This window comes from Barbus barbus (genome assembly GCF_936440315.1).
Source record: "Barbus barbus genome assembly, chromosome: 17".
NCBI lineage: Eukaryota > Metazoa > Chordata > Actinopteri > Cypriniformes > Cyprinidae > Barbus > Barbus barbus.
This window is the reverse complement of record NC_136745.1, coordinates 29,713,631-29,727,453: the sequence shown is the minus strand read 5'-3', so window position 1 is coordinate 29,727,453 and position 13,823 is coordinate 29,713,631. Positions and strand designations below refer to the sequence as shown.

The 13,823-nt window shown below is 37.3% G+C and overlaps 1 protein-coding gene across 2 annotated transcripts in view; it reads left to right on the top strand.

Moving 5' to 3' along the window:
- Window positions 1-3,872, top strand: part of LOC306883689 (gamma-aminobutyric acid receptor subunit beta-2-like) — a 54,705-nt gene extending 50,833 nt beyond the window's left edge. Inside the window, exons 9-10 of one of the 2 annotated variants that reach the window (XM_079439090.1) lie at window positions 266-406; window positions 2,511-3,872. In XM_079439090.1, coding sequence (XP_079295216.1) covers window positions 266-406; window positions 2,511-2,855 — 486 coding nt within the window. In that variant the 3' untranslated portion in view covers window positions 2,856-3,872. The remainder of the gene's footprint in view (window positions 1-265; window positions 407-2,510) is intronic. The other variant, XM_079439091.1, reaches the window with a different exon arrangement.
- Window positions 3,873-13,823: the final 9,951 nt, after the last annotated feature.

Sequence of the window (13,823 nt, the reverse complement as noted above, 5' to 3'; positions counted from 1 at the left end):
TGTTAAAACACCGGATGTATAGCTGTATTTTTTCCACTGGCATAAGCTTGTTCACCAGCCGCAACCTAATGGGCTTTTACCCTCAGAAACGTGATGAAATGTCCGGGAGATGGGTGCAGACTTTTGTTAGCTGTAAACAACAGACACTCGGACCAACCCGCCTGGCGGAGCCTCTAGGGCTTTCCTTCTAATCTCATTGAAAGAGTTGTGTCTCTCTCTGAGTACGGCCGACCTCTGTAACTGTGCTGATTTTGTATGCTTGCAGTGGTTGGTGGGAAGTGTAGTTCAGAGAGACGATGCTCTCTATGCCAGAATGAAACAGAGGGAAATTGACGGGTATGACTCGATGTGGGATCCTATCTTTGCCGAGGATGCAGCATTAGGACTAGGCGATCAAAGACTTAAGGTACTGAATGGTACAAAAAATGCAATGGCTCTGCATCGATAACCAACCAGAAGTAAACACACCCAAGCTCTTTCTGTTTGATTCTTATGATTTCTTTGGATGACTTTCTTTTGTTCTTCCTTTAGCGTAATGATGGTAGCCATCATCATTTCCACCATTACGTTGTCCTGCCCTTTTTTCAGTTACCGTTTGCACCCGAGCCTTTTTCCCAGACACCCATTCCTGTTTGATCGCCAAGCGTAGCATTTTATGCAGTGGATGCTTATTAGCTTAAAGGACCGTTCACACCACGGAGGATAACTTTAATAAGTTTTAATCATTCAGATTCTATGAGAATATTGGGCAGTCCACACTACAACTATAACGATAACAAAAGTGTTGGGGGGTAATGCATGATTTGCGTAATCAGATTACTTTTTCAAGTAACGCATTACTTTTAACGAGTTACTTTTTCAAATTAAGCTGCCAAACACATAAGTTTTTGTATTTTTTTGTTATTAAAAAACTAATAATCACGCCCAGCCCAGGTGACAAAAAATAACACAAAAGTAACGTAACGCATCACTTTCTATAGAAGTAAGTAACGCAATTTGTTACTTTTTTAATGGATTAACTCAATATTGTAATGCATTACTTTTAAAAGTAACTTTCCCCAACACTGCAGAAGAATGATTGTCGAAACGATAAAAGCATTGGCAGCCAATCAGAATCCATCCAGCTTTAAATATGTAAAAATAAAAATAAATAATGTATCATTATTAACATGCACTGCTGTGGACACTAACTGAATTATCATTATACAGTAAATATATATTCAGTAATCATTCATGGTGTGAACGAGACTTCACTTTTGGGACAATCAGAGTGCTGAATTTGATTTTGGGGTAATTACTTATAAACATAAATTAAGGTCTGAATAGTCAAGATTATTGTCTACATAAAAACCAAGTGGCTGATTGTCAATAAAATGCAGATAAATGTATATGATATAATAAAATTTAAAGCATGTGAGATATTAAACTTCTGTTACACAATATTTAGCCTTCTGAATGTTCAAAGCAGAAAATATATTGACGTGGTGATCAACACAATGGGGAACTAACACTTAACCTGTTAGGTACACTGTAAAAAATACAAAGCTGAGAAAACTTAAACGTTTAATGCAACCAGATTCAGCAGATTGTTGTGTTTTCAGTTTATACAACAAAAAGTTGAGAAAACTCTAAATTCTGCTGAAGCTTGTTGCCTTAAACTTTTGTTTTCTCAACTTTTTTTTTTTTTTTTTTTACAGTGTATTAGTTTTGATAAAATCTAAATTATACGAATATATACTGATAAATTATTGTATCACTATTCAGGGGCAAACATTTGTTGCTTTGTTACAGTACCATTAGCACATAGCAAACTGCATTAGCAATGTTTACGTAGCTTTTGTAGGACAATTTTGATGATTATTAAGCAGCCTAAGATATAATAATGCTTAAAATGAAACTTTAAAATGAAAAATTAAATTAAATTTAAGCAAGCAAGGTGAAAGTGAAAGCGAATGAATGCTTTCCTTCCCGCCCCGGCCTTTCCTTACCTCCATCTCTGCAACCTGACTCCTCACTGTTGATCTAGACTTCTGCCTTCATGTTTTTGCCTTTTTTATTTGCATTTATTTGGCTGATTTATACGCAGACAGAATTTTAACCATGCCATGGTTGAAATTCGGAAATAATCCTGAATATTATTGCCTGAAACGCTTTTACTCCACAGCTTACTATGAGTGCAGTGTAACTATCGCTGATGATTCATTTACTATGGTTATACTGCATTCATCGTGGTTTTAAAGGGACAGTCCACTCCTTTTCAACATCTAGTTCATGAAATCCATCATTGTGCATCATTTCAACATATGCAAAAACAACATTACCCTGTGATCTGGGATTTTAAAAGGCAGAATCCAGTTGCATAAAAAATGTTTTGAAAATATCCTACCCACAGATCTCAGAAAAATGCTGGTTTTGCAAATATAATGTATAGAGGGCTCTTCAATAATGCACCTTTTGCTGACAGTGATTCTTAATTAGACCTGATCCTACAACGTTTCTTCTCTCTCCAGATGACCCCCGATGATATCCGGCTGACCACGGTTGAGATGAAGAACGAAATGGGTCCATCTGATCTTTCCCGGGGTCTGGGTGACCCGCGTAACACCATGCTAGCCTATGACAGCTCCACCCTTCAGTACCGCCGGGCGGCCATGGCTCGGCAAAACTACGGCCACAGCGCCCTGGAGCGCCACGCCACCCAGAAGAAAAGCCGGCTCAGGAGACGGGCTTCCCAGCTCAAGGTCAACATACCAGACCTATCCGACGTCAACTCCATCGACAAGTGGTCGAGGATGATCTTCCCCACCGTGTTTTCCTTCTTCAACATAGTTTACTGGCTTTACTACGTGCATTAAAAGGATCCGGAGCGTGGAACGGACCAAAAGAGAAAACAAAGAAGAGTAAAAAAGAGAATAAAACAATACACCTTTTGCTGATTTATTTAAAATATATAGCGGAAAGACAAAGGAAAGACGGTCAAAGTTTAAAAAAAAAAATTCAGGATTTTGTTTTTTCGTTATAAAGACATTGAGGAAACACATCGGCGGCGGAACCGGAGGAAAAAAACACGGAGTACAGGGCTTGTTCCAGAGTTTCAATATACCACTTATATTTGTCATATGTAGATTACTCTGTGGATCAAATATTTATGCTTGTCTTTGCATATACTTTAAGGATTTGTTTTTTGGGTTAGTATATGTTTACTTCGTAGCCAACTGCATCCAAGAAAGCTTTACAAAAGGAGTCAAGAGGAGTCGGTCGTGAAAGTCTATTTTCCTATAGTTAAGCTGTATATCAGATATCTTTTAAAAGCATGCTTTGGTTTGTTTTCTTTATCTCTTGCAGAGAGCTGGAGCACAATGCATTTTCATTTGACACCTCTTCTGTTTTTTCAAATGAGTTTGCAGGATGCAATGCAAAGACTCTGTCAGGAAGCCATACAGGGTATTTTCACAACAGGTCCTTTTACTATTGCTTTTTTTTTTTTTTGATATTGGGCCAACAAGGAAACTCAGCCCTATTAAAACAAAGGTTTTATCTGATGCAGGGGATATATGAACAGGCTGGGCCACGACGAAGGACGTATATGTGATCCCATGGACAAGGACAGACTGACATGGACCATTACCCTGGTGGTTGGACTCACTGTCAACAGCACCTAGGCCGTGTAAATGCTAAACAGTCCTCATCTCTACACTGTATAAACTTTGTGTGGTGAGCCGCTGAGGGGAAACGGCTGTTTAACATTTCTCGAGTGTTTCGAGATCGGATGAGGCGAGTTAACCTCAACGAAGAAAGACGCAATATATCTGTAAACCATTAACACTATCGATAGATATAAGTTGAAAACTAGTAGCTGATATTACATCATGAAAAAAAAAAAAACCTTTCTGATTCAATAGTTATAATATCAGATGTTAATGTTATGGTTCATTATTTAAACGTATTTTTTGGTGTATTAGATTTCTTAATGTCAAAGACTTTGGTTGATGAAAAAAATCTTGCTTCTTAAAAATTGGGCGAAGGATCTGAATCTTTTTCAAAGGCCTCAAAGCGCACCAGTTGAATCGAAGCAAGAAACCGATCATTGCTACTCTGAAATTTATGGTAACTATCACTTCAGTTCACTAACAATATGTGAAGGATCTGGATCATACAATCAAGGCATCTGTCAGGCAATTTTGTATAAAATCCTGTAAATTATAATGATATTTCATAATGACCTGTAAATATATATATTGTGTAATGATTGTCAACAATAATGAAAATGTATCTAAATTAAATTATTAAAGCTTAATGAAGCTTATATCTCTTAAACCATTACCTTACAGAATTTTCCTTGCAGTTTTACGGTGGCTTCAGTCAGAAAGGTTTGAGTTGGAATAGTTTACTCAGGGCCGTAACCATAAACATGAGGGGGACACGTCGATATCAATAATTAGAAATGGCACTCTGTTTCTTATTATGATGACTAAAAGCCTAGCCTAGTCTAACGGCGCTCGTTACTGTCAAAATGATAGAGATCGCCAATCAAATCGAAGTAGGCAGTATTTATTGTTCACAGAAGCATCGCGAATTCCAGAGCAGTGTTGCCAAGAATTGGGCTACTTTTATATTGTTGTCGCAGGTTGTTTTTTTTGTCCGAGGGTTTGAAGCGAATCATCTCGTCCCTCAGAGAGCGATATTGACTGAGGAAGACAGACGGAACGTGATTATGGAGCCATTTTAATAGCTAATTTCCCCCGGAATGCGATAATTGGGATAATTTTGGCCTTGATTGGGCAAGTTTTGAGTAGCAATTGGGATGATTTTATTATGCAGACCTGGCAACCCAGGTCGAGGTAAGTTCGAAGTAGCGAAAATCAAACAATATTTGACAACTGTTTTAGTATAAATTATATATTTTGTTAAACGAATGACAGTAGCATCCAGGGATGCAAACTACTCAACTTGTTTTCTTAGAAACGACCATTTTAAATTGAAAATTTGGTACCATTTACGTGCTTAACGTTGGCCTAATTCCTAAATACTGTATGACGATAAATGCATCGTTCTGCGTTTTTGTCTTATATCTTTATAATATTTTTGTCATATTATTTGGAAATCGTTCAAAATGATTACTTCCCAACAAGAATGGGAATTTCCTTCAATGTTTTCTTTCTTTCTTTCTTTTTTTTTAAATCTTATATATTTATATATATCTATATATATATAAACTGTTCCCCCTAATCTTCAATTGTGGCCTTGTGTTTACTGCTAACTAGTTAACTAATAATGCACAGTAAATACTGTATACCGCCTCCTATTTTTCAAAACAAGTAAAACAATGCAACGATAAACATTTCTAAGCAGTAGTATGCACCATTGTTGTCACATGACCTCTTCAAATATAATTAATTAATTTAATTATAATTAATTTAAAATAATTCAATTTTTCATTTTGTGAAGTAACACAGAATAGCCTCACAGTTGTAATTATTTCTGGTTCATTTGTCGCACTAGTAATGGAAAGTAAAGTTGAGTGCTTTGCATTATAGGATATACATTATTCTGTGCATCCTTCTCTGTTGTGTACTACACATGTTGTCAAATGTAGGAGGTCGTGGTCATTCTATGCATCCAGAACATATTGCACAAATTATTAATGCTAAATACAGTACTTCAGAAATATTGCGAGTATTATGGTCTGAACGTATTCACCGGCTCATTAAACTAACCAGAAGAACAATATTGAGTTTGTTCTCTGTCATGTTGTGCGTTTAATCCCCTTGTAGGCCAGTTGGGACGTGTTCATGATTATGTTGCTCACAGTTCATTATCTCTTGTTTGTTTGAAATATGGATTCTGCTAACACAGCACACGACTAATATCTTTATGGTTCCCTGGAAAATGATGAGTACTTTAATAAGTTTTCAAGATTTCCAATAGCCCTTCAATGTGCATTGACGTATTATACTTAAATTACCATAAATCCACGTGAGCTCCATGCAGAGGAGAGAAGATTAAGACACGTTACTGTCGCAGGTGATTGAGAGACGGGGTGAGATGGGTGTGCGTGCTTGAGGAGCGATTGGAGCGGGGTGTTGTGCCCGCTTTATGACTGACTGGGTGCCAGAATGCATAATGGACGAAAAGGCAACTCTTCCGCTCCTTTGATAGACAGAGAGGGGGAAAAAGGCAGTTCTCATGGGTGATGGAGGCTGCCACAGGGGACATTAAGGCAGAAAGGCATGAACGTTTCAGTACACTATGGACTCAAAAGAATGGCCCTGTAGGCCAAAGGAGCTGTAATATGAAAGCTAGGTTGAAATAGAACATTTTTTTTTAATTCACCTTAACAGAACCCTTACTGACTCAAGAAAAAGTCATGGGAATGTCTATAGTGAATACAAATTTTGTTATGCTCATACAGCTCTCAAATATTTCAGTGGCTAGAAATAAATTTTTGGAAATATTAACAGATTTTCTTTTTTTTAAATTTAACAACAAATGATTAGAAACATCCAAAATCACGGGAATGTATGAACCCTAAATACTTGTTTGTATGGCAGCGCTATTTATGTGTTTTATTATGAGTTTATTCTCACAATGGCTTGCAAAGTGGAAAATTCTGTTGTTTCTATGAATATGTATTGAAAAAAAAGATTGAATTTTCACTCAGATATTGTAAATAATTACAAAGTAAATTTCACAAACAATTACAAAGAAATGGCAAGCAACACTTTGAATTACATGAGATTTTGAAGTAGAATGAGATTTTTTGTCAAATGTACTTCAATAATTTTTGTTTTTACATTTTCAAAAAATATATTTTTTTAAAGTGTGCTCATTTCTTAAAATGTGTAGATATCATTGTACAATGTTAATAACTCTTGCAAATTATTATTATTGTTAAAATAATTGTATTTTGCAAGCTTTAAAAATGTAAATAACCATTACAAATTATTAATTTTTGCTTTTAAAGATAAACCAATTTTATCAGAGGTGAGAATGTACACTGAAAAAAATGTGAAACTATTTTCTCTCAGAAACTGTATTTAAAAAGTATTTTAATTACAACCCCGATTCCAGAGAAGTTGGGACGTTTGTAAAATGAAATAAAATCAAGAATCTGTGATTTCTTAATTTTCTTTAACATTTATTTAATTGACAAAAGTACAAAGAAAAGCTTTCCAAAGTTTTCACTGACCAACGCAAATGTATTTTGTAAATATGAACAAATTTTGAAAAGGTTATAGAATATCCTCGTTAAACTGTTTTTCACAGTAAGCAGGTGAATTGGTAATAGGTGAGGGTATACTGTTTGGGTATTAAAGGAGCATCTCAGCTGGATCATGGCTCATCACTTTGTGCCAAATTTCATGAGAGAAGTGTCAAACAAGTCAAAAATCACATTTCGCAATGCAAAATTGCAAAGAATTTAGGTCTTTCACCAAGTACCATACATAATATTGTAAAAAGATTCAGGGAATGCAGAGACATCACAGTACATGTAGGGCAAGGCAGGATGCCTTGCTTGACCTTTGAGCCGTCAGATGGCATTGCATATGAAACCGTCATGCTGCGGTGTTAAATATAGCCACATGGGCTCAGGAGTACTTCAGAAAACCACTGTCCACAGTCTGCTGCTGCATCAAGAAATGCAACTTGAATATCTGTTCAACTCTAGGAGAAGGCCATACATCAGTTCTATGCAGTGATGCTGCCGGGTTCTCTGGGCCAGAGCACATCTCAGATAATGTGTGCTGTGCTCAGATGAGTCCACATTTCAACCTGTTTCTGGCAAAAATGGACCAAAGGGACCATCCAGACTTTCATCAGCGACGGAAGCAAAACACATCTGTCATGGTATGGGGGTGCATCAGAGCAAACAGCATATGGGTGACTGGCATATGTGCGAAGGTACTATTGACATGGAGGCATATATTGGAATTGTACAGATAAATATACCGCCATGAATATGATGTCTTTAATGGGAAGTCCATGGTTATTAGATCAAGACAATGCCAGCTCTCATTCTGCATGTGCTACAACAGCGTGGATTGGTAGAGACAGATCTGACTCCTGTTGAAAATGTATGACCAGTCATGAAAAGGAGAACGACCAACGACCATCACATACTGCTGAGCTTCTGAAGTCTTGTATCAAGCGAGCCTGGACAAAAATTTTACTTGCAAAACTTCAACAATTAGTATCCTCAATTCCTAAAAAATTAAACATTGTAATTAAAAGGAAGGTTGATGTGAGAACTTTTTTGGAGTGTGTTGCAGCCATCAAAATCAAAATTTGTTCATATATACAAAATACATTTACGTTGGCCACTAAAACCTTTGGAAATCTTTTCTTTGTGCTATTGTCAATTAAATAAAAGTTAAAGAGAATGAACAAATCACAGATTCTTGATTTTCATTCTTGATTTCACAACGCATAACACAAAGTTTTGAATGCAAGGGATTGGAATAGTATTTTCTTCTCAAACGTACTCCAATAATCTTTGTTTAGCTTCGAAAAATACATTTTATACATTGTATTTACGTATTCAGAAGTCATGGTTTTACCCCTAAGGACTAAATTCCTCTCTTTCTTAATGGCCCTGATGCTAACGATGTTAAAGAACTCCACCTGCACAAAGAAAGCCACATAGCTATGCTCAATGTCAAGTGTAGTTGCCATGGAGATCTCTCTGCCAGGAAGTGAGAGAACAAGTTGGCTGTCTTAAAGACAGGGTTGCATGTTCACCGCTGGAGTTGGCAGTCAGTGTGACGGGAGCTGCGGTAATTAAATAGTAAAAGTCTGCACACCGGCCAGCGAGACGCAAGACTGTCACGACTGGGGCTGCACTGAAGCGCTGCCATAGAGGGACCATTACCGACAACAATCGGCCCAAAACAGTCGCTCAGCTCAACCCTGTGACTTTCTCTTTAATGTCTCAATCGTGTTTCTCAGGAAGTAACCAGTCTCCCGCTTCTCATATGTTTCAGCTGAGAAAAGATCCCATTGATCTCCCATTAGTCTAGTCATATATATTTCATAAAGTGTCCCAGGTTCAAACCCTGATCTAATATATATTATTTTTTAATAAATTTGTACACAGTATACGTAACATTTTGTCCTGTAATAACTCTGTTTGTATCCCATAGTAAATAATCCAAAATAATAAGAATGCACTACTGAAAAAAACTACTGAACACTAAAAAAACATTATTTATGGTCGGTAAGTTTTCCTCATGTCAGATAGATAGCCCCGCCCCCAAACTTACACTATTGGCTGTGTTTTACTGTGTCAGGCTGGTCGGGACGCTCAAACAATTAGAGCAATGTTTTGAGCCAGAGACTCTCAGTATTTACACTTCAAGGAAATAACTGCTTCTCTGCATATTAAACTGGAAAGTATTAAAAAAGATTACACACTTCACCTTTAAATGGCACATAACTGAGCTGTCTCCTGGGCTTGGAAAGAGCAAGCTTTGAGCTACAACATTGTCCTCAGGGAAGATGGAAATGCACATGAGACCTATAAGCAAACATAAAAAAAAACATGTAAACGCAAGAGAACCTTCGACATATATTTAGCATTAAAGCAAGACCTCGTTCCCTCTCCTCTTCGTTCCCTTTCTCTGTTCCTCTCTGAAAAGGCCCTAGTGTTGTTGAGATGTGAGAGGGCTGAGAAAAGAGAAGAGCAGAATAACCGGATGCTTTCTGCTCTTCAATGCTTCTGTGCCACTGGAGGAGTTAGGGATTCACAGATCTCTGTTCTATTTGTCAGGAAGTGGAGGGATGGAAGGGATGGAAGAGAGGTGAAGGAAACAGAGAAAGAGATGGAGGGAGAGGAGCGATGCTATACTATAACAGCTGCGCCACCGCGCCGCACGAAACAAGAGGGCCTGCCATCCTGGGACGAGGCAGCCGTGTGCTCCACTACTGAACCTCTGCTTTCATCAGACTTACACAACACATGGTGCGCTGCAGGGCCATGTCAGCTAGTGACAGCTGCAGAACGGGCTCTGTGTGTGTGTGTGTGTGTGAGTGTGTGTGAGTGTGTGTGAGTGTGTGTGCTTGTACTGCTATACTTGGGCAGAATGCACTGAGACGGATATATGAGCTCACTGCTTTTAATCACAGTATGGTATTTATATATTAGTCATTTTGCATGCAAATGCGGTAACTGGAGGTGCAGTGATTATATAGCAGACGTTCCATAGTCTATTTTAAACGCTTGGCTTCATGTAGGCATGATTCCTCAGAGAGAAAATGTGTGATCTAATTGACCATTGTTCTGAATTTTCGCAGTTACTTTAATGGGAATCCACGGATCCAGAATTTGCGGATTCATTGCATTGACGAACTGAAAGCTGATTGGTTTTAAAGTGACTTTTGTGTGAGCTTTGCTTCATACATTGCTACACTATTGACAATAGACAATGACATATTTGTCTATTGTCAAATTTTACTAATGCCTAAAGTCGTGGCCTAATGGTTAGAGAGTCGGACTCGTAATCCGAAGGTTGCGGGTTCGAGTCTCGGGCCGGCAGGGATTGTAGGTGGGGGGAGTGAATGTCCAGCGCTCTCTCCACCCTCAATACCACGACTGAGGTGCCCTTGAGCAAGGCACCGAACCCCCAACTGCTCCCCGGGCGCTGCAGCATAAATGGCTGCCCACTGCTCCGGGTGTATGTTCACGGTGTGTGTGTGTGTGTGTGTTCACTGCTGTGTGTGTGTGTGTGTGTGTGTTCACTGCTGTGTGTGTGTGTGTGTGTTCACTGCTGTGTGTGTGCACGTTGGATGGGTTAAATGCAGAGCACGAATTCCGAGTATGGGTCACCACACTTGGCTGTATGTCACTTCACTTTCATAAAGATGTTATTTTGTAACGCTCACATATAAAGTCTTACCCACAGTTAAGTATTAAAGAAACAGTTCAGCCAAAAAATTAAATTTGCTGTTAATTTACTCACCCTCAGGCCACACAAGATGTAGTTACATCACTGTGTCATTACGTAAATGAACTAAATAGTTCAGTAAAAGGAGCTGTCCGAAAGAAACAGTTCATGGAAAAGTTGGATTTCCCTGTTTGTCTAGTAGTTCAACTGATCACAAAACTCAATGTTCGGATCATATTACCGATTTTGAGTCATGAGTCAAATAATTTTTTTCGGATCAGCAAAAACAACAAAAAAAATTTGCTTTTCTTTTATTACTGAAAGCTTACTTTTAGTACTTCGATACCACACCAAAAGCATAAGTAATAAAGTCACAAATTACAAGCATAGATGAATACAACAAACAGTTACAAATAAAGTCAATAACAGTAGTATTCAGATACAGAAATGTAATAATTAAGGCTAAAATGAGACAATAGTGTTCAGTTTGTAAATTAAATATAGATGAATCTTTGTTAAGGCTGTGTTTTGTTATTTCATTAGCATTAATGACGGAGACAGAAGCAGGTGTTTATAGGCTGCTGTCATTTTCAGACCAAATGCACGAATCGAATATACTGACATACATCCGGTTTCTATCTCAACAGTTTACGGTCAATTAAGACATAACCAGCCTTGTTTAAGAGAATACTTACCGAGACGGGTATTTTAACATAATTTTGTGTGCATGTGTCCATTCAAGCAAAAAGAGACGTGAAAGAGGAAACAGTTCTGTCAATCTCTGTGCGTGCTTCGTGCAGTTTCGCTTTTGCCTGAATGGTTTAAAATCACATGAAGGTGTAAACTGGAAAGAAGAAACAGGTGCAAATGATACCCTGTCAGTCTGTGATGGTTAAACTTAAGAATTAATCTGTGAATCACATGCGTGCCGAACCGTAGCCTGATCCTTACGGATCACTGATCAACTGCGACCCATTGCACCCTAATAATACTGTTGCAAAGAATGTTCAGTTTCTTGCACAGACCGATCGTTTCGCTTTATAACAGCTCAATATATCGTTAGGAGCCACTGGTGTTAATTTTGTTGGCCTTTATATGATTTTTATTTTTATTCTCAAAAACAGGCAGCCACTGACTTGTATTTTAATGAATCACCTAGGAGCACGGTTCCAGCTAAAAGTCGTCTTTACTCTTCTACTGAAGAAAAAAAGTCACCTACATCTTGGATGGCCTGAAGGGAAGTAAATTAACAGCAAATTTTCAGTTTTGGGTGAACTATCCTTTTTAAGTGGTAATCTCTCTTACTGAACATACATCAAAATGTCCCATACATTTGTGCCACAGACTGGTACTTTAAATTGGTGTGCTGTTAATATTTTCAAGGGTGTAGAATTAGATACCAATATCCAACCACTACTAAATTGCTGCTGTTACGTCCCCACCAATGCTAAAATCAAACCTACGCCAGATACATTGTGTATTATGATGATGAGTTTGTAGCTTGATTTAATTCATTATAAATAGTTTGACCTTTCACTTTACTATTAGGACCCATTAGTTATTGGTAATATATATCCATTATCTAGCAATAAGAAGTACATTCTGTACTTTTTTTGTTTATCACATTGTCTTATTATTTGTTAGACTATTAATTTATCTCCAGCAATAAATACAACTATTCATTGTTAATTCTTGTTAGCTCAAGTCCATTAAATAATATTAACATACAAGTTTTGATTGATTCTATTAATGATAATAATTTGAAATAGTGAAATATTAAGATTAATAAATGCTTATGTTTCATTGATAGTTAATGTTAACTAATGCAGTCACATGGAAACTTATTATATAAAGTGTTACCGCTTTTCCTTTCCAAGTGATTTGACTTGCAGTTTTAACCAATAAATAAACCCCAAAATCTTGTAGACTTGACCTGACTCATATCTAGAGACCAGACTTTCTCCTTTGACTTGGGCCATCAACCAAGACTTGACAAACCTTATCAATTTTGCACTTGTAATATATAATTAGTATGGGCTGAGTGGAGGTGATAGACAGGATTTAAATTTTTGTTCTCGTTTCAGGTAAAATAACACATTGGTCTTTATGATACTGCTGGAAACAGTGACATCAGCCTGCAAACAAGTCTGTCTGCATTATATGGGCACATGCAGATTCCTGCCACCTAAGCATCTCCAGTCCTGTTCATCGTGTTTGTTCCTTTATGAACTTTTGAATACTGACTAATACTAGTAAAGTCATTAAACTAGGAAATGAAAATGAAATTATGATCAAAAATTCTAAACAAGCCATAACTATAAAGCCAAAACAGTGTATCATTGTGTATTACACACACACACACACACACACACACACACACACATATATGTTTGTAACTGAACTAATTCACATTAACGCTGGATTTAAAAAAAAAAAATTGCTTTTCCTTTACTTTCTGCTTCAATTCAATTAAATAATGAATTAATAAAGGTGATTGTTTTTAAAAGAAATACATAGCTGTTTGTACCAATTAGTACAAAAGCTGTCACTGTAGTTATATAAAAAAAAGGCCTTGTCACAGCTTTTTTACCGTTTTTTTCTGAGAGTGTAATCAAGAAATATACAGTAATTTCAAGCCTTTAGAACAAAATGTTGTTTTTTTCCCCTATTTTTTAATAAAGCATATTCAGTCAAGTGTGCCCAGGCTTTTGACTGCTAGATTGAGCGTTGTGTCTGTAGTGAACATAAGAGGATACACTGTTATTATTTCTGTGGACGGCTGCATTGAGCTGGAGTATATGCTGCTCAGAGCTTTGATTAATGTAATTGGGTCAGTGTGGTGTTGTTGTGTCTTTGAATCTTTGATTTTGTGGCATGCAGTGCTCTGACAGCATACCTTCACCTCAGACAGGTGTTTGTTCCCACAGAGAGCGGTCAGAGGAG